Below are 25,614 nucleotides of genomic sequence, written 5' to 3'. Positions count from 1 at the left end.
TAAAAAAAAACAAACATCTTTACCCAGGTATGGTGGTGCTTGCTATTAATCCATCAACTCGGGAGGATGAGGCAGGAGGATTGCAAGTTTGAGGCCAGCCTCAGCAACTTAGGCCCTAAGCAACTTAGCAAGACCCTGTATCAAAATTAAAAAATATTAAAAAAGGATTGAAGATATACCTCATTGGTAAAGCACCCTTGGTTAAATTCCCAGTTGCCAATAAATAAATATAAAAACTCTGTATTTCAATTTATTTCTTCACATCTTAAGCCTCCATGAATCTCTGCTCCAACTCTGAAAACTCCATGAAAGTTAATCCATTGATGCCCATGCTAAAGTCCTTTTCCATCCTCACCCGCCTTGCCAAGCCTCTCTGCTTTCATAGCTTACCAGTTCTGACCCTATTGTCATTATCTTTCTCAATTTGACTTTCCTTGTTGCCCCCGCCTTCCCTTCCAATTTTAAAAAGATATTGCTTAAGTAGCGGAAAGTTACTAGGAATGAGCAATAGTATGCCACTTTGACATTAAGTTCAGACTTTTAAAATCCTTCCCACCTTATGGTGTAAAATTCTGACTGGTTTGGTGCTTTGGATAAATCTTTATATCTTTAGAACTGAGCTCGTTACACATTTCCTTTTATTGGGTTCTTCAATGTGAAAACTATAGATTAAACCTGAAAAAGTTCCTATAAAAATCAAAGATTAAAGAATAAAACTATCTTTAGAGGAACAGAGTGTTAGAATCTGTAGTTAGAAAAAAATTATTCTTATTAGTCTTTTTTTTTTTTTTTTTAGAAAAGCATGTGATATTATGACTAAGACATGACTTTTGTCACCCAGATATTTGGTAAGTCAGGTGATCAAATGATACCATTATAAAATTTTATACAAGCAAAGCAAAATCTTCTATGAAATCTTAGGGAACACTTTATTTCTATGTAATCTTTTGAAACTAAAGTAACATTTACTATATATACCTTGCCATAAATTTTAGTTGAAATTGTGATTAAAGATCAAAAGTTTTAGTGTATATATTAGATGATTTGAATACTACATACGTGTTATAAATCTGTTCTACCTCCATCTCAGTGTTTTTGAATATCTAATGAGGAACTACATTTAAGCAGAGACTGTTTTACCTGTAATTCCCATTGCTGAATACATCCTTGTATGACAAATGGCATCATAGATGTCTCTAGATTACAAAGGAGTTTCCTGACATATATATTACTAGAGATGAATATGAAGGAATCAAGAGCAATATGAGACTCTCAAATATTGGTTTGGGTGACTAATACTCAAACTTTCCCTGTTGGCATTTGGGAAAACAGCAATACACATTGGTTTCAAGACAGTTAACTTCTGAAGATCTTCTAGCTGAAATCTTAGTCATTGTGATTTTTTTGAGTTTTTGGAGAATTGGAGGGGAGATACCAGAATCTTGGAAACAATGAAATGCTCCAGGAGTTACTAAAATGTAGAAGCAGCCTGTGAACTAATAACTTGGGTTACTGGAGTAGTTGAATAATATCAGAAAAATTGTCAAATATATTCTTTTTGACAATTTAGAAGCTACTGTGCGTATCACTGAAGGTCAAATTAGGATTAATAAAAGATGTTACGCTGACTGGTTGCATGACATTTTCCACATGCTTATAGAAATGGGAACTTATTTTGTACTCTGAATACACCAGGATTTATTTATCCACAACTGAGGAGAGCCTGAATATTTGTTCCATGTAACATTCATAAAGGTATTGTGAATTACTTGGTGGCTGTTACTGGCATTGTTCAGACAGTACCCAGAAGAAAAAGGCCATTGTCTACAAGGTGTGTTTAGTGACCAGAAACATTGCAATACTATTTGAATTTGATAAAGGCTAAGATGACAATATTGTTATAAATTCAGGGTTCTCAATTTGTGAAATTAGAAAAAAAATGCTTCATTTAGTTGACTCTATGTGACTGTGCTATCATCGTAAAAACAAGCATTCTAATCTCAGGTGCTTTACTGATTAGCTATAAATGTTGGGGAAACTATGTAATCTTCCTTTGCCTTAATTTCTTATTCCATAAAATGGGAGTAAAAAGTAGTAAGCAACCTCACAGAATTATTATGAGGCACATAAAAATAGATCATAATATTATTCACTTGTATACTTAGTCACTGGTGGCTTTTTGAAAGATATCTAAAAGGTAGAAAACTGAAAGTATAAGATTATATTTTAAAGCAATATTTATGATTTGCTCTTTGTTTTTACTCAAAATGAAATCTTATGGAAGAGGTTGCAATAAGGTTTTCCAGGATTTGGATTGGTGGGAGGATTTTTGAGCTGATAGAATTAATCATGTGAGAAACACACTGAAAAATAAAAAAGCCTCAAATAAAGAGTAGCTGTGAATGGTTAAAGTGTTTATTGTAAATCATTAATGACAAGGAAGGGAGGAAGGAAAGAAAGAAAGAAGAAAGAGAGAAAGGAAGGGAGGGAGAGAGAAAAAAGGAAAAAGAAAGGCCCAAAATTTATTTCCTTTTCCTGCAGTGTTGTCATTCAAGAATCAACTCAAATGCCACATTCCTGGGAGGTTTTCCTGGACCACCCAGGTAATCCAGTCCCTCCATCATCTCTGCACATCCTGCTATCCATTCAGAAACTATCTTCTCTGTTCCTGGAATTATTATTGCTAATTTCTTCTTAGTTTTTATTTGCTCTAGTCTGCTATCCCTATAGATTCGCAACTACTTATTGATATAATGATACATGTATATATGTGTGTGTGTGTGTGTGTGTGAGTGTGTGGGTATGTGTGTGNTATCATTTGTATGTGTGTGTGTGTGTGTATATATATATATATATATATATATATATATATATACACACACACACACACATACAAATGATATATTGTTCATTGCTGCATCTTTTGCACTTAGAAGTCATCTTAGCACATGATAGGAATGCAATAAGTATTTGTTAATTCAAAGATATACTCATTTATGTAGAATCTGTTTTCATATTTGTGAAGTCACACCTTTAGGCAGTTTCATCTATGTTCATCAGGCATGAAAAGGATGAGATCTTTGTATTATATTTAATTTATTAGGTGTGTTTAGTGACCAGAAACATTGCAGTACCATTTAAATTTGATGAAGGCTAAGATGACAGTGTTTGTTATAAATTCAGGGTTCTCAATTGTGAAATTAGAAGAAAATGTTGTAGAGGCTACTTTGGGGAAACAGATTTCTGACTGTAAGTCATAAAATAACTGTTTGGATTCCAATATTGTGACGATAAACATAAACTAATTCTCTGAAGGTAGTTTTAAACTCTTAACACTCATTGTGCAGATCACAAGTAAGCCAATCTTCCAGCACTCTATTGACCAGGTTATCTAATAGTAGATGATTACAGAGTTTTTATTGCATTAGAAAATTCTATGCTAACTAAAATTAAGACATGAATACATACAGAGGTATTGCTAAAGAGTCTTAAGAAAAGCTAGTCTCATTAATAATGTGTGTCAAGTTTAAATATTTGCTTATTAAGCACATTATTTTAGTATATTTTATTTTTTTCCAGGAAAAAGCATTGATTTTAAACATGTTCATTTTCCTAAAAGATGAGTTAGAGTACCAAGTCCAACAAAATACAGCTTGATTAGTCTGAGGAACAAAACTTGCTTCCTAGAAAACCCTTGGCTAATACTGTTGAAAGCTGAGGAGATGGACGCAAAAATTGATGGAAATTCTAAGCGCCGAGTCTTAGCACACTAATCATGTCAATGCTTTTCTTCTGATCAAGTGATATAAGGTTTTTAATGCATTGTGGTGCTTCATTTCTTTGATAATGGCCAAATCTTATCAAAGAAAATACAGCTCAGTTTGCTTTTTACCAAAAAAAAAAAAAAATCCCATTAAATAACTATTTAAAATCTGATCTCCACAAAGGAAAAACTACTGCTTTATGAAGTGCTCTTCTTTTGTAGATAATTTATGGCATAAATTTGATCACTTTATGGAACAAATCTTATTACTTTCAAAATGTATGAGAAATTTGGAAGACTATTTCAAAGTTGCTGATGCCTGTCAGGAATCTCACTGTTCACTTCATTAAAATATACATTAAATTGCAAAGTGCAAGAGTATTTAGCATCCACTGCCACTCCTGTAGCCAGTCATTTGCATGCAGCAGATGTCACCTAATAATCAATGGATCCAATGGATTTCAACCAAAATTCACAATCATCTGAAAGATGTCCCATAGAAACACTGATTAAAATGCTTCTTAGTGTTCCTGGCCTAATGAGATTGTGATGACCTCTTCAGCAATCTGCCCCATTGATTGGAGCATATTTAAAACACTGAGGTCTTAAGTCTTATCACATTATGGATATAGAGCTGGGACTTCTTTAAGAATTTTAATGCTGTGGAAGCAAATAGAAAAATCTGATATATAGATTTTTTTTATAGTTGGCCAGCAAATGTATATGATGGTATCATTTGATTTACAAGTGAAGTAGCTGTTCTGACTTTCTCTAGAGGAGTTGGTATTTTGATAATACATCTAGAATATTATTTCTAGTGTTTTTGCCAAAAGCATTCATTTTTTTGAAGCAAAGTTTTAGGAAAATGAGTGCAAAGAGTACATTTAGGTTTGTCCATGTGTTTATAATAACCAGTTAGATAATGAACTATAACTTAGAATTATATAAATTTTAGAAATATTTATTCAGAGCACTTGTTAAATGTATAAAAGATTGGTATATAAGCTATAACAAGAGGACCGACATATTTGTCCTGCTTTCAATAAATGACAATACAATAATTAAGATTGGTACTGGGGATTGAACACAGGGGTGCTTTATTACTGAGCTACATTCCCAGTACTTTTAATTTTAGTTTTTGAGACAGAATCTCACTAAGTTGTTGAGACTGGCTTCAAACTTGCAATTCTTCTGCCTCAGGCCCTATCTGTATCTCCAGTTGCTGGTATTATAGGCATGTATTAACATGTTTTTTTTGATTTTTAAAAGCCATTTGTTTTGTTTTGTTTTTATGTTTTTATTGGTACATTATAGCTATAAATAATTATGGGATTCATTTTGACATAATCACACATTCATGGAATATAATTTATTCTGTGTTCAGTCCCTAGTACTCCTCTTTTCCTTCCCCTTGCTCACCATTACCCTTCCTCTACTCCACTGATCTTCCCCCCCCATCTATTTATTGTTTTTATAAATTGGTGCTTTACAAATATTCATACATGTGGAATCCATGGTGGTACATTCACACGTGCACATAGCATAATTTGGTCGACTTCATTCTGCTGTTCCTTCCCTTTCACATCCCTGCGTCTTCCCCTAAAACCCCTCCTCCACTCCATAGATCTTCCTTCCATTTTCATAGTGTCCTCTACCTTTCCCTCTTATTTAATTAATTAATTTATTTTGGGGGGTACTGGGGATTGAACTCAGGGGCACTCGACCACTGAGCCACATCCTCATCCTATTTTGTATTTTATTTAGAGACAGGATCTCACTGAGTTGCTTAGCACCTCATTTTTGCTGAGGCTGGCTTTGAATTTGTGATCCCCCTGCCTCAGTCTCCCAAGCCGCTAGGATTACAGGTGTGCACCATGGTGCCTGGCTAGCCCCCCAACCCCCATCTTGCTTTAACTTCTGTGTATGAGAAAAAGTATTGGATCATTGACTTTCTGAGTCTGAATTATTCACTTAACATGATACTCTCCAATTTTATCCATTTAAATGGCAAATACCATAATTTCATCCTTATTTACAGCTGTGTAAAACTCCATTGTATATATAGACCACATTTTCTTTATTCATTTATTTGTTGATGGTTATATGGGATAGTTCCACAACTTAGCTATTGGGCTAACCAATATTTTACATGAATAACTGACCCAGCTATCCCAATCATTATTTATCCAAAAGAACTAAAATCAGCATACCATAGTGATACAGTCACATCAATGTTTATAGCAGCGCAACTCATGATAGCCAAGATATGGAAGCAGCCCAAGTGCCCATCTATATATGAATGGGTTACAAAAGGCTGTATATATACACAATGAAGTTTTATTCAGCCATAAAGAAAAACAAAATTATGGCATTTTCTAATAAATGGATAAAACTGAAGAACATTATGCTAAGAGAAATAAGCCAGATTCAGAATAGTCAAGGGCCAAATATTTTCTCTCATACACAGAAGGTAAAGCAAAGTAAGAAGTATTAAAAAGTGAGGGGATTGCATATTATAAAGTTAGAAGAAAGATCAGTGGAGTGAAAGGAGATTGAGGGTGAGGGAGTAGGGGAAGGAAAAGGGAGAAAAAGTGAAATGAATTTTTAAAAAATTACCGTGTGTGTGTGTGTGTGTGTGTGTGTGTATTTCAATGCCTCCATCTTTATGTATATCTATAAGGCACCAATTAAAAATAAACAAATGAATGGAAGATTGATCAATAGAGTAGAGGAAGGGAAATAGAGGCGGAAAGAGGGAAGGGAAAGGGGGGACACCAGGGACTTAAATGGAGCAAATTAAATTAAAATTCCATTCAAAATGAACCCAACTCAATGCAGAAGTATAATGCAGTAATAAAAGCAAAATAAAAGATTTTTAATCAAAAAGAATAATGGCTGTAACTTTTATAGTGGAAGACTGAATTATTGAAGTTAATCTTTGTGTTTTTACTTGCATTTAATCTGAACCAGAAAAATACAAGAAGTTTTGGAAACAAAGTACCAATCCAAAAATTATTAATTATTAAGGACAAAAAGAAACTTGTTTTTAGAAGTTCATCATCGTACTTGCAACACAATTGTAACATTATCCTAATGGCATATTTTAAAAATTTCTTTCCTAAAAATTTTTAAAATTATATTTTGGCATGTGCTTTAAGGGCATTTTATACTGCCTATTCTGATAAACAGAACCAATTTTTTTCCCTGAATGTTTTCAAGGAGTCTCATGACAATAAATTACAGATTTTTCTAAAATATAAATAACATCCCCCAAAATACAATGCAGATAAGGAGAGTGTTAGCAAGAAACACAGTTTAGTTTCCATAACAGGTGTATCTTTTTAAGTAGGCAGAGTACACTTATCAAGGAAATATCAGTGTGCTTTTAAGAAAACAAAACAAAACAAAACAAAAGGCTGTTTTAGCTGTCTCTGAGGTCTTCAACATGAAAGTTCATCAACAGTAGATCTAAGCATTTGCAGCAAAACCTACTTATTTCCACTCTGAGACTACTCCATGGGTCACACATGAATGCATCAGAATAAAAATGAGCAACTGTATGACTTCAACATTTCCCTGATTTTACTGGAAAGGACATTTTTGGTTGTTGGTATCAATTAAAGAGCCAGTCATCTATATTAGCATTAAATCAAGGTCAAGGGCAATTAAGGTAGAGTACATCACTGTGAGAATTCCACAGCCTGAGAGAATCACGTAAGAGACAATGCGACCAGTTCTATTCTACAGGAAACACTGGAAGGAAATGATAACAGAAAGGAGAGAGGGTAGTAACTTTGCCTGCTAGCACTGCATGCATGACACTGAATTCAGGGCTTTTCAGGCTCTAAGAGGCAGGCATTATCAGCTTGGGACAACAAAACTCATTTGTATTGGGAATGGCAATCAGACTACTTCTTAAGAACTCCTTCTTTACTATTATCTCAATTTCTTTGAGCAAAAATTTTCTAAAAGTTTAATTATTTTCTTCATTTTCCATTAGGTAGTAATATTGTACTTTGACATGATATGAAGAGGGAGTAATTAAAATGAACAATATTAAGTGATTTATAATTGTTGATATAAAAGACGTTTCCAATTTTAAGACCAAATAGTGATTTCCCACTAAATTTTATATTTCATTATTTGATACTTATTTCATAGCTTACCTCATTCCCTGAACATATATTGAGATGGCTTATGGGCAATAACATGAAAGTATATTTTCATGTAAAAGTCACTGAGTAATTTCTTGATAAACTTTAGTGTGGAGTTTTGGAGAAAGGTATTAGCAGAAGCAGTGGCAATTTTGTAACCACATATAGGCATTGTTAATGTTATCTCCCAGTGGAATTTGGTTATGGAATAAGCACATTTGGAGAGGAAGGCCTACTATTAAATGCTACTGTTTTACTTTGGAGAGGCTCAACTACTTAAGCCTGGATTTTCTAATTTGCAAGATGGTATTAAAAATAATATAATATTAATGTGCTCTGATTTTCTCAATGATTGTTACAAAACAGCAAGGGAATCATGTAATATGTGAAAGAACATGTAAACTATGTAGCTTTGGTTTCATGAATATTATTGTTGTCATAGCTTTCAAATTGACCAGTATTTCTGTCCTCCCTCCCCTTTGTCTATTTGCAAGTTTGTGTATTTGTCAAGGAAGAACATTAGTCATACATTATCTTATTAAATTATGGTATAATTATTTCCATTACAAATTAATTAAAATATTGAATTTGTGAAGAATATATCCTTTTGAGTTTTGAAAGCAATTTGTACTTCATCTTTTAAAATGCAGCATGTTCGCACTCAAATTGTGGTTAGATTGAGAATGACATTGAACAACGTTTTTAGATAGTTAATTAGATTCTTATTTACTGAGATGAAACTTCAATCTTTAATCATATTCTTGCCCCAAACAGATTTTTAACAGGGTAACTTTAGCTCTAAGTTTTTGGAGTGTTGATTTTAGTATCTTCTAGTTTCAATGTAAACGTCCTAGTGTCTCATTAACAAAAGGAAAATTTTCTGTGATTGTCCTTTTTCTTCTTAATGAAGCTTTTTAAATCTCAGCAGTCAAAGGTTTGCTATTTTGGCAGAATTTTATTTTTAATGTTGGGAATAAAGTTAAAGTTAGACTGAACAATTTTAATTTTTTAGAAGAGAGCAATAAAACTACCATGCAGTGAAAATAAGTGGAATTTCCAGGCGCCACGGCTATTCTCTCACTATAAAGAAAAATGACTTCATTTGCTTATCACTGGAGTTTTTGCAATATCTATGATAGAAGCTTTTGCATTTCTAATTTTGCAAAAATCATTTAACAATTTCTATGCTTTTTAAAATTTACATTTCATTGCTTTAAAATTTAAAATATTATTCTTACATTTGCAAAAATAATCTTGGTTAGTCTTCAATGTATTGAAAATGTAGTTTGTTTCAAATGGATAGAAACATGCCTTTGATGTGCCTCTACTTATTTTAGCAATGTGAATTTTATTTATTTTCCATATTTTTATTGGCGAATTTTAGGTGTACATAATGGTGGAGTTTGTTGTCACATATTCTACATGCACACAATATAAAAATATAATTTGGCCAATATCATTTCACATATTTCTCCTTTCTCTCTTCTTACCTTCTCTGGTCCCTTTCCTCTAGTTTACTGACCTTCCTTTGATTTTCATGAGACCTTCCCTCACCCCCCCCCCATCAGACTTTTCTTTTCTTTTTTCCACTCTAACTTCTGCATAGGAGAGAAAATACACAATTACTTACCTTCTGAATTTGGCTTATTTTGTTCAACATAATATTATCAAGTTTCAAGTTCCATCCATTTTCCAGCAAATGACATAATTTCATTTTTTTTTATTACTAGATAAAACTCCATGGTGTGTGTGTGTGTGTGTGTGTGTGTGTGTGACATTTCCTTTATCTAGGCAGCGGGAATTCTAAACTAAAACCAGTTGAGCCCTGGAATATGTGGAACAGGGAAAGAATTTTCCTCATGTTATCAGTATACTATATTTCTGTGAAAAAGATATGGGACTAAATATGAAATAGAATTATAATTAAACATCTATTCACATATATACACTCAAGGGAGAGCCAGACTCTACTACGTTACTTGCATCTGTGTCAGGAGTCTCACCAAAGCTGATAATGTGTATTGAAGACAGCTCTAGAGTTAGAGGCAGAAATCCCTCCTTGATTTGTCAGGTTTGATAATCCCCGCTTATGTAACAAGAAGAAGAGCACAAATCTCCCTGAAAGTTAGTTTTCTCATTTATAAAACAGGCATAAAAGTATTGTAGGATTAACTTAATGAGCGAATACATTTACAAAATATTTTCTAGAACCCTCTATTATCATTCATGTTTGTTGCAGGCACAAATCTGGTTAGTTCCCCAACCCACGTCCTTCAGGAACTCTCTGCTCTGTTCAGGTTTTGACCCTGGCTTTCACACTGAACTGGCCCCACACTCCCTCCCCATGTTCCCTCTCCACTTTTATCTCACACTCTGTACCATGTGCACTGGTCACTTGAGCTGTCTCACTTTTCTCTGATCAAGTTTTTTCTTTACCTTTGCCATTCTTGGGCTATTTTCCCTTAGCCCTTCAGAATGAACCCCTTCTTTCTTCACACTACAGCAACCTTCACAAGCCACCTGTGCTGGTTACACCTGTACTTTGTATTCCCTGTGAGAGTCTAGGAGCACCTTGAGGATCAAGTGGTTGTCTCATGTATTTTGGCAGATACTACCACTTCTTCACATGTAAGAAAAGTTTATTTAATGGATTGCAAAAGTAGACTTAAAATCTCAGAAGAGGATATACAATCAAACTAACAAATATATGAACAAATGTTCATCATCTCTCTCAATTAGAGAAATGCAAATCAAAACTACTCTAAGATATCATCTCACTCCAGTCAGAATGGCAGCTATTATGAAGACAAAGAAAAGTGGGAATGGAACCACCATTTGACCCAGCTATCCCTCTCCTTGTGTATTCCCAAAGGACTTAAAAACAGAATACTACATGGATAAAGCCACATCAATGTTTATAGCTGCACAATTCTCAATAGCTAAACTGTGGAACCAACCTAGATGCCCCTCAGTAGATGAATGGATTAAAAAATGTGGCATATATACACAATGGAATATTACTAAGCAATATAATAGAATAAAATCATGGCATTTGCAGGTAAATAGATGGCATTGGAGAAAATAATGCTAAGTGAAGTTAGCCAATTCCCCCCAAAACAAATGCTGAATGTTTTCTCTGATATAAGGTGACTGACCTATAATGGGGTAGGGAGGGAGCACATGGGAGAAACAGATGAACTCTAGATAGGGCAGAGAGGTAGGAGGGGAAAGGGAGGGGGCAGGGGGTTAGCAATGATGGTAGAATGTGATAGACATCACTATCCAAATATACATGTATGAAGACATGAATTGGTGTGAACATACTTTATATAAAGAGATATGAAAAATTGTTCTCTATATGTGTAATAAGAATTGTAATGCATTCCACTGCCATGTATTTAAAAAATAAAATCAATGAAAAAAAGTAATAATAGAATGAATACCCAAGTAAGTAGACCATATACATACTTTCAATTGCTAATATAACACTGAATATGTTCATCATATTAAATAAATAAATATCCTTTTGTAACTTGTCCTACCCTCAAAGGAGAACATGTGGGATATAAAAATGTTGGACATGTTATAATCTTTGCTTATTTATTTCATCTGAGAATTTTGAGTAAGTGAAAAATTAATAAATTACTATACAGCAATGCCAAGAGCAAAGCTATACCTTTTGGAGCCAAGTATGCAATGAAATGTAACTTTTCTGCAGGTCTTTTTAAATGTATATGTGTTCAAAGAGAACCCTGAGTCCATCACAACTAATGTAGACTCTTTATCTAGCATGACCCGAAAGAATTTGTGACCTTCAAGAATTCAGGTTAGAAGGGCAGGTGACAGTACAACATGTAAGTGAGGTATAATGGGAAGAACAACTTCAGTCCAGATCAAGGATCAGCAAACTTTTTCTATAGAGGTCCAGAAAGTAAATATTTGATTTTAAAAAATCATATAGTCTCTAGGACATTCTTAACAGCAACCACAAACAATACATAAATGAATAAGCATGGTTGTTTTCCAATAAAACTTACAAAAAAGTTTTTAAAACTTAACCCCTTCCCCCTTTTTTATTTTAAAGCTACAAAGGAAACTGTGAACTAGATTTGGCCCATGGCCTCTAGTGTGCCAATCCCTAACTTAAATAATTGGTTCTATGCAATTGGTTCTATTACTGTTATCATCATTATTATTCTGAAAAGTCATTTTTCAACTAAATTGTTTTATATAACACACATTAATAAATTACCATAATAGTCACATAAATGCAATTTGGGGAACTTCAAGAAGAAGTAGAGACAAATAGATTTTATCATTAACTAACCATAGAGTCAAATAATTAGGTCACTTTTTAAAAATATATTTTTTTTAGTTGTAGATGGACACAATATCTTTACTTTGTTTATTTATTTTTTATGGTAATTAGGCCATTTTGAAGCACGAGCAGGGTAGTTCTGAAAACTGTCTCATTGGACTTGTGGGAACTTTAAATGTTAATAGATTTTCTGAGGAAAAATAGTGATCTACTGTCACATAAATTTGTGAAATCCTAGACTAAATATGACTTAGTAGTAATCGTAGTAAAAATGGCAGGTGGCCTGTATGAATCACTTACTGTGTGCCAAGTAGTTTCTCCTGAGATCTCTATTTCGGAGATGAACATCCAGACAGACAAAGTACTGTGTGCCTAGGTCACCTGGATGGAAGTGGTAGGGACTACTAGAAAACCCAGTTTTTACCAGCTGTTGGGTTCTTAGATGTGGAACATACATAAATTCTCCAAAAAATTTCATAAATACATTCAAGTGGTCTCAATTTTCAAATGTGCACTGTACATTTCCAGAAGAGTTTAAAAGATTCATCATTCCTCAAACTTAGGTGATCATGAAAAACAACTGGAAATCTTCACTAAAAATCTCATAGATTCCAGTGTCCCTTCGAAAACAGTCTGGGGAAAGCCTACCTTAAAACCATGATTCCCCAAACCAACTGATTAGAATATTCTGGGATTATTTATAGAATAATATAAATTTAAATAATCTACATTATTTGTAGAAAAATATATTTATATATCTATATAGTGATATACATTTAAATGGTTTAAATTAAAAGCAGGAGAGGTGAGGAATGGGGATTTTTGCAACATTTCTTCCCTAAGTCATACTTATGATCAGCTGGTTTAGGGATATTTCTTTGTTCTAATGTCATGGAACTAGAGATTTTTGCACTCTCCATCCATTCTGCACACTCCATTCCTGCCATCTAGTGAGAGGCAGGAGTTTGCGGAATGAAAAAGTAAAGCTTATCAGTCTCAGTTGCAAAAAAAAAAAAAAAAAAATCACCAAAATATATGAGAAAGAACAGTAGTTTAGTTTCTTTGTTACTTTTTAGAGTAAAGTAGTCTCAGTGAAAGTAAATAAGCAGTATCTAATGAAAGACATTTATATTTTATTTTGGCTATATTGTTTGGTTTAATTACAGATTTTTTTCAGTTTCAGACAACAGACCCCCTTTTTATCAGAGCCTTTGCAAACTTCAGCTTGTTTCACAAATTGTATTCAATCTGAATCAAAGATTGATTTTAGATGTGCCAATATTTTATTGTTCTTCTCTACTTGTAACTCTGGGTTGCCATGGTGATAGGTCCTCATATCACATTTCTATAGACAATTGGCTGAAATAAATCTTTGCATCCAACATATTTATTAGAAAAGAAGAAGCAAATCAGCTTGAATTTTCTTGTTAAACCCGAAGATAATAAAATGTAGAAGAGATACCACAGGAAAATGATGTATTAATATTGCTTTTGCAAATAATGAGCTGTGTCATGATGGCGCTATAACTAAGTTTCTATTAGTCTTTGTTTTATCACCTCTAAAATAGGGAGCTAGACAAAGTAACTTCAAAGATTCTTTATAGATCCAATTTCTATGGCTAGTTCTTAGGGGTAGGTATGTAAAAGTATACATAAAAACCATAATGTTAGACTTTTATAATTGAAAGAAGTTATTTAAACTCAGAAACACAAATATAATCATAAGCCATGAAGTAGTAATGGTAGTGAAAGGTCAGTATTAAAAAGTTTTGAAAATCCAGGCCAAAAAATGCCTATTTGTTAAAAACAACAACAATAATAACAACAACAATAACAAAAAACAAAACAAAACAAAAAACTCTTTAGTAGTTAAAATCTGTACTTATAAATTGAGACATAATATTCTAATTTTCAAATTCTGTATACTATTTGTTCTTTTTAAGACAAGTGATGATATGATATTATTGTTTCAATTCTATAGATGGAAAATTTGAAGTCTTGAGTTTTTTTATCTGATATAACAAGGCGAAAATTAAGAGTTGTGTTCAATGAACTTTTTATACCCTTTAGACAACTTTATACAGTCATGTAGAAATGCATCAGAAACTTTTTAAGAGATGATTGGTTTTTCTTGTTCCTTTAGAATTTCATTCACTTTTTCCATGATGTCATTAAATCCTTGCAAAGATAGCTTTATTGTGATATGCTGCTGTGTGGCAGACAAAAGTCAAGGAAATCAACAATGGAGGTGTGTTAGACTGAAATGACTGATGCTAATCAGTAGTGATGATGAAAGTGCAAAGCACAGACTCTAAAATAAGCCAGTCTCCAATTAATAGTAGCTATTGTTTGAGAAAACAAACCCACTGATCACTTCAAATCTTCCTTTAGCTATTTGTCTTAGGCCCTTCCTTGAAAGCTTGACGATGCACAGATAAAAAAATACACTGAGAGGTTTTTCTTGTGTTGTCCTTCATAAAACACACTGCCTTGTATATAAATCAAGCTGCAGGAAAGCAAAACAAAACAAAAATGTGGTCAGAACTATTAAGGAGTAGAAATAGAGGTTTCCCCTAATCTGAAAGTAAAATTTTCTCAAAGACAAGAGGACTCACGCTTTCTCCAGTTTCACACACACACACACACACACACACACTCACACCCACACACAAATCAATGCATCTATGAAGCAAGACTATGTTATATAGATGTATGAATTAATCTAAAAATATCCACAAAATATGAATAGATCTGAGTTATGAAATAAGGTATAGGAAATAGAAAAGATATGCTTGCTAATTTCACACTGTATTCTGGTGAGTAAAAACACAATTAAAAATAGGCAAGTTTTAAACATATTCAAAACCTGTACAACTGTAGCTCAAATTTGGAATGGGGCATTATGAAGTCATTTTTTTCCCTCAGCTTTATCTTTCACATTCTTGGTGCATGTGCAGGGAAAGGGCAATGATATCTATAAACTTCCAAGGGTTGACCCCAAGTCTGAGGTAGTCACTAATGGTGACAAGCTCTGCAAATCTCAGACATGGCTGCAAATCAAGCACCAATCTTCCCATGTGCACAGGGCACAGAAGCCCAGTCACAAATCTCTGTAGTCATACTTATCATGCAGTTATCACCACTAATAGCAGCATCTTCCAATAAGGACAGCAATAAATATCAGTGAACGAGTATGAAAAACTGCTCCTGCATACTACAAACCAAATGGCTGGTGGCCATCGGTCTCTTAAAATGTAATGCAAGAGACTAATTTTGACGGCAAAGGGCCTATTTCACACCTGTGGGAATGAATGTGGAAGTCATACAGTCTTATAATTTTACTCTTTTGTTTTAGAAAGTGTTAAATATGAAAAGGATCACCCCTATTATCAAAGGGATTTTTAAAAAAATAAGTTATTTTTAAAATCTGATCTCCTTCATAGATGGAGGAAACATTTGTGAATTTTATTAAATGCCAACTATGCGCAATGTAATAGTAGTAAGAAAGGATGTGATGACCTTCATAAAGTTGTTTTAATAAAATTGACTGTACTCCCCAAAACAGGTAAAAGATTATAAAAATTAAATCAAAGTTCTCAGTTATTTACAAAGATGGAAATCCCTCATTGAGAATATCCACATTGAACCTCTGCATTCAGCGTGCTGCGTCTGAGCCTCAGATTAAGCAGCAGTCATGATTCAATCTCTGTTATGTCCTAGTAACTTGAAAGGAGGAGCCATTCTTTAACTCATTCATAGGCCATGTTCATCTTCAAAGCCCCAATATACTCTGAAAAACAGGAACGTGTGTTTTGTGGAGTGAATAATTATGGGATTAATCTTTTCAACCTTTCCACAAAAATTCTCAATCATTTTTAGTGCGTGAAATTATAATATTTTCTAGGATTTTCTTTGGAGATTATCTTTAAAATGATGACTCCCCTACCCTTATGCTAATTATTTGTAAATCCTCTACTGTATTAAATTTTTTAAAATCCCACCTGTATTTCTCAAAATCTATCCATTTATTTGCTATCACAATAAATATAACCTTCATACTTCTGGAAAGATGCTTCTATATTTCTTTGCCTTGCGTAAACATGTTACTTAGTTCAAATACCCTTCATAGAGACTGGTTCAATGGCAGGTAGGTGAGTAAATAGGGTAAAGTGATGGGAACTGTGTTACCTATTAGTCTCCTCAACTGAGATTTCCCTGCAGTCTCCATTATGTTCTCTTTCCTTTGTAAATCTGATCCTTAGGCTCCTTAAATATGTTGCCTTCCATTCTTTTTCCATATTAAAAACAACCAGACATAAAACAAATCTCTCAAACCTAAATTCAAAAATCCTTTCAACTGAAACATTTTTACAGATTTAATGTTACATAATATTGGTATTACTGATGTGGGTACAGATTAATGATAATTTTGGAAATTCTCTCTCCTTTTGAATATACCCATTAAAGAGCAAATCAATTCCAAACCTAAACTGGCATCAATATTTTTTATGGGTATAATAATTTGGCAAAATATCCTGTTGAATTGTTTTCCATCTTTGTTTTCACTCCTCAAGATTTAAATATTAGGTGAAAAATTCAGGGCAAAAACTAGGCAGTTTAGCATGACATGAAAATAACTTTATTTTAAAAGAAAACAACATATACACAAAAATGCAACATAAGCAATTATTTACACTAAACCTTTCAAATATAAAACTAAGAGACCTTATCAGCTATCCTTGGTTAGAAATGGGGAAAGCAGGAAGGTCACTGTCAGCAGGGAAAGGCAGATCTTAGCCAAATCCAAATCCTGATTTGGGGACACTGGGTATTGACTGCAGAAAATCACTTCAAAATAAAAACCGGCTATGCAAAATCTGAAATAGGATCTCCTTCAGCTGTAGTATGACCTTCAGAGTCTGACCTAAAACTAAATCAGTACAAGTTATAAAGTGTAAAGAAATATCCAAAAAGGCTAATTCTAGCAGAGTTATAAAAATACCAAGCAAAATAAGAAATTATTTCTCCTTTGGGAAACTCAGCATGAGATACTTAAGCACAAATCAAAGCAGATAGAGCCTACATTTCTAATAAACTTTTTTTGGGGGGGTGGGACTAGGAAATGCTATTATAATTTATTATTTATGCACTTTATTTCCTAAAAAAGTAGGTTCCAGTGTCATATTGCCTGGGAACATATTAAAAAAAAGATGAGAGAACCTACTATACAGTGACCTTTATCTTAATACAATATTACCAGAACACTGGAGAATTTAGAGTTTTCAAAAAGATTAGAGAGAAATTTATTTTCAAAGCTTGCATCAGAAAATGGAAAAATGTATCCCCACAACCTCTATGAAGAGTGTTATTCTTCCTATAAGGAAACATATATAGATCAATTTATATTTGAATTTTCTAATTAGAAAAGATTGAGGTGTGACATATGTTTTGAAATTATATAGGGTGAGACAGCACAACTAAAACACTGGGCAGTCATTGCAACATGGGGATGGAGATAGCATCCAAGACCAGCCTTGGCTAGGAAGGGCCTGGGAGAGGAGTTGACAGTAGAAGCAGGCTGGAAACAGGTGCTCCATCTGGGAACAATGCTTGCACCTTTAGCTACCTGAAGATCAGTCTTCATATAAACTTAAAGAGATCAACACATAAACAGACACTAAGGAAATTTAAAGGGATTCTAATTAACCTCTTTGTTCTATATGTTCAATTATAATCAGACCCATTATGCCACGTGGCTTACATACTCCAGGAGTTTGGGAATAGGAAATAAGAAAACATTGTACCTAGTCTTAAAGGTCTCACACTGGAGAAAGAAACCGTAGTTTCTAGCAGATGACCCAGGTAGTTTCATATTGCATGTGTTATGGCACTATGACAGAAGCAGGAGAGGGTGAAGAACTTAGAGTGCAGGCAGGCTGCCTGAGGCGAAACCCTAGTTTTTCCACTTTTCACTTTTGGGCAAGTTATACTTTGATGATTCATTTTTCTTATCTGTAAAATGGTGCTAATGAAAACATAGGTCTTGCAAATCTTGAAATGTGTTAATACATGTAAAGCTCTTGATGGTGTCTGACTACCATTACCATTCCCATTCTTGTTATAAGGTGGGCACAGCATGTTGTGGGAACATGTAGAAGAGGAGTGGGATTCAGCCTGGGACACAGCACTAGGACAGATGGTAAGATGACATTTGAATAGAGTCCTGAAGTAGTCGAGGACTCATAGAGGTAAGCAATGTTGACAAAGTGCTCATGTGGTGGGACAGAAAATGCAAACACATGGAAGAGAACTCACTGAAGATTGAAGTGTTTGAAGAAGTTCGTGAGTAGTGATCTAGTCTACACTAGCGAGTTTAGATTTTATCCTGACAACAACACTGAATGTCTTTGTTCTTACACATGCCAATCATCACATCTGTTTTGTTTTGTTTTCAATAGCTGTCTTTCCCCCACCGCTAATTTTTCTTCACTTCTTTTCAATTTCATACTTGGATATAAGATAATCTTCTTTAGCAATCTTGTTTAACTAGTTCACCTCTATGCACAATGTCTGGTGTTTTATATCTGTTATACTTTGGCCCAGTCTCTTCTATCCACTGTCCACCAACACAAATGCAAATTTACCTTTTATTTTGCTCCAGCAGTTCCACTTTGGAATTTTAATCTCCTCAGATCAATTTCAACATTTCTTAAAGAACAGGCTTAACTTTGACCATCCTTTTAAAAAAAATTATTTAACCAAGTCTCATACTTACTGATAAGCTTCTGATACTACAATCCCTTGGGAATTATATTAGAATTTTATAGTCACAAATATAACTTTTAACTGCCTTTATTCTCTAAATCAATTAGCCTTGTGAGAAGAGACTTTGACTTCTGTGTATCCTGTTTTCCAATTTATGTATATTTACAGTATCTTGCATACTGAACGTCCAATAAATGCTTATTGGATGAATATATTATATGCAAAGAATATATAATATTGCAACTGCCTTAATAATATATCAAAATTATTAAATGAAAGTTCTATACATCTTTAAAAATTATGTACTAATTCATTGCAAGCTGGTTTTGTTTTTAATTTTATTTCTATTTAAACATTTTTTTTCTTTGAAGTTGAACTGGAAGAGAAGCAAGATGACAAATAATGGCTAATATTTACAGTTTATATGGATAAGTAAAGCATTTAAAAATATATTGGAATTACTTCATTTGAAAGGCTTTTAAAGTTCAATTTCCATTAAAAGACATAGGCAAAGCCATAGCATAATTTAGAACATAGAGTTAGTCACTGGATACTAGAGAACAACCCTAATTTATATCTGTCACCGCAAGTCTAGTAACTTCACTTAAATTATATTTCATTAAATATTTCCAACATCCCTTCCCAAGAGAGTTAATTAGTATATGGTTTTCATGTACTACTGTGACTCAAAAAGTTTAGGGATTCCATCCAAAAATTTACTCCCATTGATGAATTTGGGTGTTGAATCCGGGTTTATCTAACCAGAGAGTGCTTCAAGAGGCTGAATAGATTTCACTGTCAAAAAGGCGGCATTTAGAATAAGTTAAGTTACTTGTCTTAACTTTTGGAGAAGTTACCTAAACTTTCTTTATCTTATTTCCTCATTCTTACAAAAGCATGACATCTATTTTGGAAAAACAACAACAACAACAACACACATTTAAAAATCCAATGTCACAGAAAGTCAAGTGGCAAAGCTGTGTACATCAATAGGTTATATATTAGAGAGGGATAGAGTAGGGTTAGATTATAGTAGAGAGATAATTAAAAGGGGTATAGTAATTATCAACTCTTTGTTCATACATATTTGTATTGTTTGACATGGTAACATGGTTATCACCTTAAATAATAGAGGGGAAGTTATAGCACTTTTTTAGTGGTGAATTGATTAAATTCATATAATAAATTTCTCATCTTCTTTATTAAATACTAATTACTAAATTATATGTACATCACAAACTTTTCCTGATGTACTTTTTAATTTGGGGTAGTACTGTTCCTACAATTTTTTTTGCACTCTAGATATATATGTATGTTACAAGAGAGTGACAGTAATTCTGGACATGGTTCTATAAACCTTGATGTGTTGAGTACTTGTATTTACTTTCATTATTAACCTGAAAGTAAAAATAGCTAATATTTTAGGGACCACAAAGTCATCAGTAAATGCATAATAGTATACTATTTGCTATTATTTGATGCCAATAATGATAATTTTACTAGACTCCCTAGCTCTTTACTTGTCAATATTGTACAGCAAACTTTTATACATGAAATAGGAAAGTCTAGAATAACATTCTATGTCTAAGAAAGCTGATAAAATAAGTATAATTATAATTTCCTTATGTCCTAAGGAATTCAGTTAAAACGGTAAGGCATTCCTAGGTAAATTGCTGGTTTTAACCCATAACCTAGAGAGACTGAAAGCAATGGAATCTAGCTATACCTTCTTTTACTTATATTATTCTGAGTACCTTGCTACAGAACATGGTTAGACAAAAAGAGAACCTTTCAAATCAAGACATAAGTATGACAGACACTCCAAGGCACAAACTGTCATTACAATTAAAGAGGATATTTTTGATGTATTATCATGCCCTCAGGATTCATATCTGGCTTATAGGACATATTAATGAAAACTAGCCATTGGAGAAAAGAGAATCCAAGAATAGATAAAAATGAACTCTAAGTTCCTTGAATCTAAGTCAAAAGCATAAGAAAACTAAGAAATACCATGTATGTTGAAAAGAAATGAGTCTTTTTTTTTAAATACACTATGATAAAAATTCAGTGTTCTATGAATCCTATAAGTAAAAAGTTTGGTAAGCATAGAACAGACAGGGACCTTGTTCTACAACAAGTAGGCCCAGTGTATTTTCTTAACATGAAAATCACAGCTTGGAAGCATGTCACTATAGCACTTACATTTCCGCACACTAAACAAATACTTAAAGACCACAGTTAAAAGGCTCCAAATATAGGCTAAATGGCCAAAACGTAACAAAACTTAATAGACACATAGCCTACAAACAAATTTCCTTCCCTCAGAAAACATATTTTATAATAATACAAAGAAATGTTTAAAGGCCAAAAATAAAAGACATTAATCATGTTCAAAAGTCTTCTAAGAAAAAGGTTACTATGAAACTCTACAAATACTGACCAAGAAATTGGCCAAAATTTCAAGCATGATCTTATTTATGCTAGCTAAAATCATAATGTTATGAATTAAGGATAAACTTCGAAATATTTTCCAATTTTGATTTTAATGTAACAATCTACTAAGCATGCAATGTGAAAAATTAGAATTGAATAAATATGGAGGGTAATTCATACCTTAAATTCCTCCAAGATTTTGTAATTTTTCCCATGATATTCACAAAAGTTTTTCACTTCTTTGCACTCAGGACAGCATCCATTGTGTTCCACTTTTGTGCACTTTGGGTGAATTTTCGGGCATTCTGGCTGGTCACAAACAGGTCCATCTAAAGCACAGACACATGGACAGTTGGAATGCCCTGGGAAAAACCGTTCTCCCAACTTGTATACAAAGCCGCTGTCATCCACACACCCTTTCCCTCGATAGTCATCAAAGATCAGATTGTCATTACTGGAGGTCTGGTCACCTTCATCAGCAGGATAGTCTTCATGACTGATGGCAGCAGAGGTGACCAATCCAGGGATGACCAATAGAAGTATGCAAGCTTCATGAATATGAAGAGCCATGCCCCTCCTCAAAGACTTCTGGGTGTGCTCCTATTATTAAATATACTCAGCTCCTTCCATGGGAATACAAGAGGGGTAGGCTGAAAATAAATATTTAAAAAATAATTTGACATATATAAAGAGAATATAGATTCACTAAATCCCATGTTCTTATATTGATTGTTTGGGTTCAATTTGAAAGATAGTAAGACTGGGTTCAATTTGGAAGATACTAAGATCTAAAATAGACTAATTTCATGCAATCATTCATACTTCATTGCCAAGTCTGGGGAATGTATCCTTGGCAATGTGCTCATTAACATATGTCCTTTATGAAATTATTTTACATTGAAACCCTCACCTTGTATTTATCTTTTAAATTTCAAAGGTTTGGTTTTGTCTAACTATATGAAGTGATTTTACTGAAGTTTAAAGTGAGTATATGGAGCTACTGACAAAGAGTTCAATAATATTTGAACCCACATGCTCTATTTTTCTTTTAACTGCACTAGTCAATGGTAGAAGGGATGTATGTTATCATCATCTGCATCAAAACTCAAAAGATGATTAGTATAAAGTAATGAATTCTAAAAGAAATGGAATAAACCAACAGTTGACTGTAGGTTATAATTGGGATGGAGTCAGTATAAAAGCTCCCCTACTTAGTTATATCAATAGTTGGATTAATACAGTGATTTGAACATGAGTTACTTTTTTCAGTCAACATGGATCTGGACTTGGAAACATAGCTAATAATAAAAACAGTGTAACTATTTCACAGTGAATAAGAGAAAGAAGAGTTAAAATAATAATATTAAAGAACTCCATTTATTGAAAAGGATTTGTTAAAATCAAATGCATTTGTACTTTTGTCCACATCTTTGTTTTACTCAGGAGGTAAGCTCCTAGTGGGCAGGAAAGATATGCCCATGAAGTTTTTTTGTTTTTTTTTTTTTACAGCAACTTGAGTCTAGTAATTTTATAATATCATTTGAATTAATTACTTCCATGTAATATATAAATACCATCATACAGTCTTGGAAATATAACCCTTTGAAATGCCCAAAATATTTGCATTTAGGCAATTTGCACAAAGATGCCACCATAAAAACTGTTTATGGAAGTTTCTTTAAATAATAATGAGGCATTGCCATTCATAGAGAATATACCTTCTTAAATAGTGACTCTGACTGGTAAACTTCACTTAATATTAGTGCTTGGAAATGTTGATAGTGGGGCTCTTATTTAAATGCTTAGAGTGACTAATTCACACAAAAGCTCTGGGGAAACTGTAACTTTTAGGAATATTAGATAAGGAAAAGTGTTGTGAAATATTTCATGTGTTTATCAAAAAGCTATCAGCTTCATGACAATATTACTAAGATTGCTTATAGGACATTTTCAAATCATAAATGTCACTCATTGGTTTATTTTCACATTATATTAAGAGCAATGGTAAAATATCTCATTTTATTCAATATATACAGATGATAATATTAAATAAGGTGAAGATAATGCTAGGCAACTTCATAAACTATTAGGCTATATTTGCATTTTAAGTTAGATATGCAAATTGTAGTAATAGTAAGATGGAAGGTAGTATATTCATGTCCTTTTTAAGAGAAAGCTGATATTAGAATTCCTTCTAAAATTCTCTGACATTAGAATTCCTTTTGGGTAGTAATGATAAAAGAGATGGATTTCTCTTAAAATATGTCAAAAATAATGAGTCATGACAGAACAAGAAATTGCAAACCTATAATTCTACTTGAGAAGCTTGGAGCTCCCTTTGACAAAGCATTTTTTCCTCCTAAATTACTACAGAGGCTACAAACATAATAGGAGCTTCTGAAAAAGCATAAATATATTTTACTAATTAGAGCATACATTTATATACATCTTACATATTTAGAAAGTTTATCTTGGAAGAAAGGGGAGCTCCTGTGCGTCCTTATAATATTCCAGGAGTATCTGTCAATACATGCAAGATAAGCCATATAAAATACACATATGATTCTGCTTCAAAAGGACACAGAAAATGATCTCTTTGTAAGCCACAGGTAGGCATTAATGTGTCAGGTTATGATAAATGTACACTAAAAGGTAGAAATAGGGGTGTCATATCTACTTTATATAAACATTAAACATGCTTTTATTTTGTGAAATACATTTTAAAATCTGCATGGAGAATACAAGGCTTTCTTTTTAATATAATGAAGTTCTTAGGCTATTTTTTTTAAAAAGCCCTCTTCATAATTGAGTGCTCTAGTGCAATTTAAGACACTATTAAGAAAAGATACATTAGAGAAACCAATGACATGATTATCTGAAGATTTTTAATAAGAAAGCAAACACTGCTAAACTGAAGATTACTTCCCAGCTAAACTTTCACCCCTCCCCATATTGCTACATATGCTTTAAAATGACTGCATCTATATAAATATTTTTTAGAAAACAAACATAACTCATGTCATAAGATACACTTACCTAGTCACTGTGGAGGTTAATGGTGGTGGTGGGGGTCAAAGACCAATATGAACTTAAAGGTCAGGTATGTTTTAGGAAAGCAGTTCCTCTTTAATCACCCAAAGAATACATTTTCAGGCATGAACTAAAGGCAATCCATTCTCTCTACCTCCCATTTCAAAACACAGTCAAGAAGCAGTCTCCCACCCTTCCAGAGAGAAACACAGCAGACACACATAAGAAATACGCTTTGGACCTGTCTTCAGAATTCAAAGAAAGAAGCAATGCTGGTCCTGTAGAAATCCAGACCCCAGTAGCAGAATCATGTTGAACTTATTTTTAGCATTTTCTTAGATCCTTCTATGAAATTTCCTGGCTGATTACGCCTCCTCCACACATGAGTTCACTTACACAGTGTTTGCTACGGCAGTAGAGGTGATTTGGCTAGGCTCTGAGGATCACAAACAGCAACAGCGTACTCTAGCTTAAAGCCCGCTCCACCGGCAATACCATCAGCATCGTCCACGATATGTTGCTTGAATCCCTTCTTACACACCAGAAAATGCTAACTGTGGACATGAAGGAAAGGAGCAACTTTAGCTGGGTTTCTGCATCACTGAGAGCAGTTTGCAGACTGCTGATTTGGAGCTCATTCTGCCGGCAGCCGGGAATTCCTCAGCACCACGGACAGCGCCAACAACTGGCTTCTGAGCCCAGCTTGGTCGAAATCCCCGAGCTGCTTCTTTAGACCAGGCTAGAGTGTTCTCTAAGCAGTCGCACTTTATACAGCGATGCGTGCATGGGGGGGGGGGGGGGAAGCATTCTACGTGCGCAACACTTATTTGCATTGAAATTACAATACAAAATTTAAAAATTATAATTATACCTAATGCATTCTTGGATGAGTTGCAGAAATGAAAGTTCCGGAAGAGAGATGCATTTAGATTTAAGCCATCTGCAGTCCTTGATTATTATTAACAGATAAGGCATAATCGTTATCAAAGAATCTGAAAATGTATGCTCGCCTATTCTATGTGACCCTTTGGTTGACAAAAGACTTTCCCTGTGCTACATGATTAAACTTCAGTCTTCTGCAGCTTGGGTCTGATTTAAAAAAAAAAAAAAAATTGATGCGTCTCAATGCTTCTTCTGCTTTTTTCTCT

The 25,614-nt window shown here is 33.6% G+C and overlaps 1 protein-coding gene across 2 annotated transcripts in view; it reads right to left on the bottom strand.

Annotated features, from left to right (window-relative positions):
* The window catches only part of Vwc2l (von Willebrand factor C domain containing 2 like), a 149,972-nt gene extending 124,737 nt beyond the window's left edge, over positions 1–25,235 (bottom strand). For both annotated transcript variants that reach the window (XM_015481332.2, XM_048808507.1), the window contains exons 1-2: positions 24,473–25,235; positions 21,617–22,086 (exon numbers count right to left, since the gene is read on the bottom strand). In XM_015481332.2, the coding sequence (XP_015336818.1) occupies positions 21,617–22,006 (390 nt within the window). In that variant the 5' untranslated portion in view covers positions 22,007–22,086; positions 24,473–25,235. The remainder of the gene's footprint in view (positions 1–21,616; positions 22,087–24,472) is intronic.
* Between the last annotated feature and the right edge of the window lie 379 nt (positions 25,236–25,614).

Source organism: Marmota marmota, unplaced genomic scaffold (assembly GCF_001458135.2).
Source record: "Marmota marmota marmota unplaced genomic scaffold, marMar, whole genome shotgun sequence".
NCBI classification, from domain to species: Eukaryota; Metazoa; Chordata; class Mammalia; order Rodentia; family Sciuridae; genus Marmota; species Marmota marmota.
Note: the sequence above shows the minus strand (reverse complement) of the source record. Positions and strands in the feature narration are given on the sequence as shown.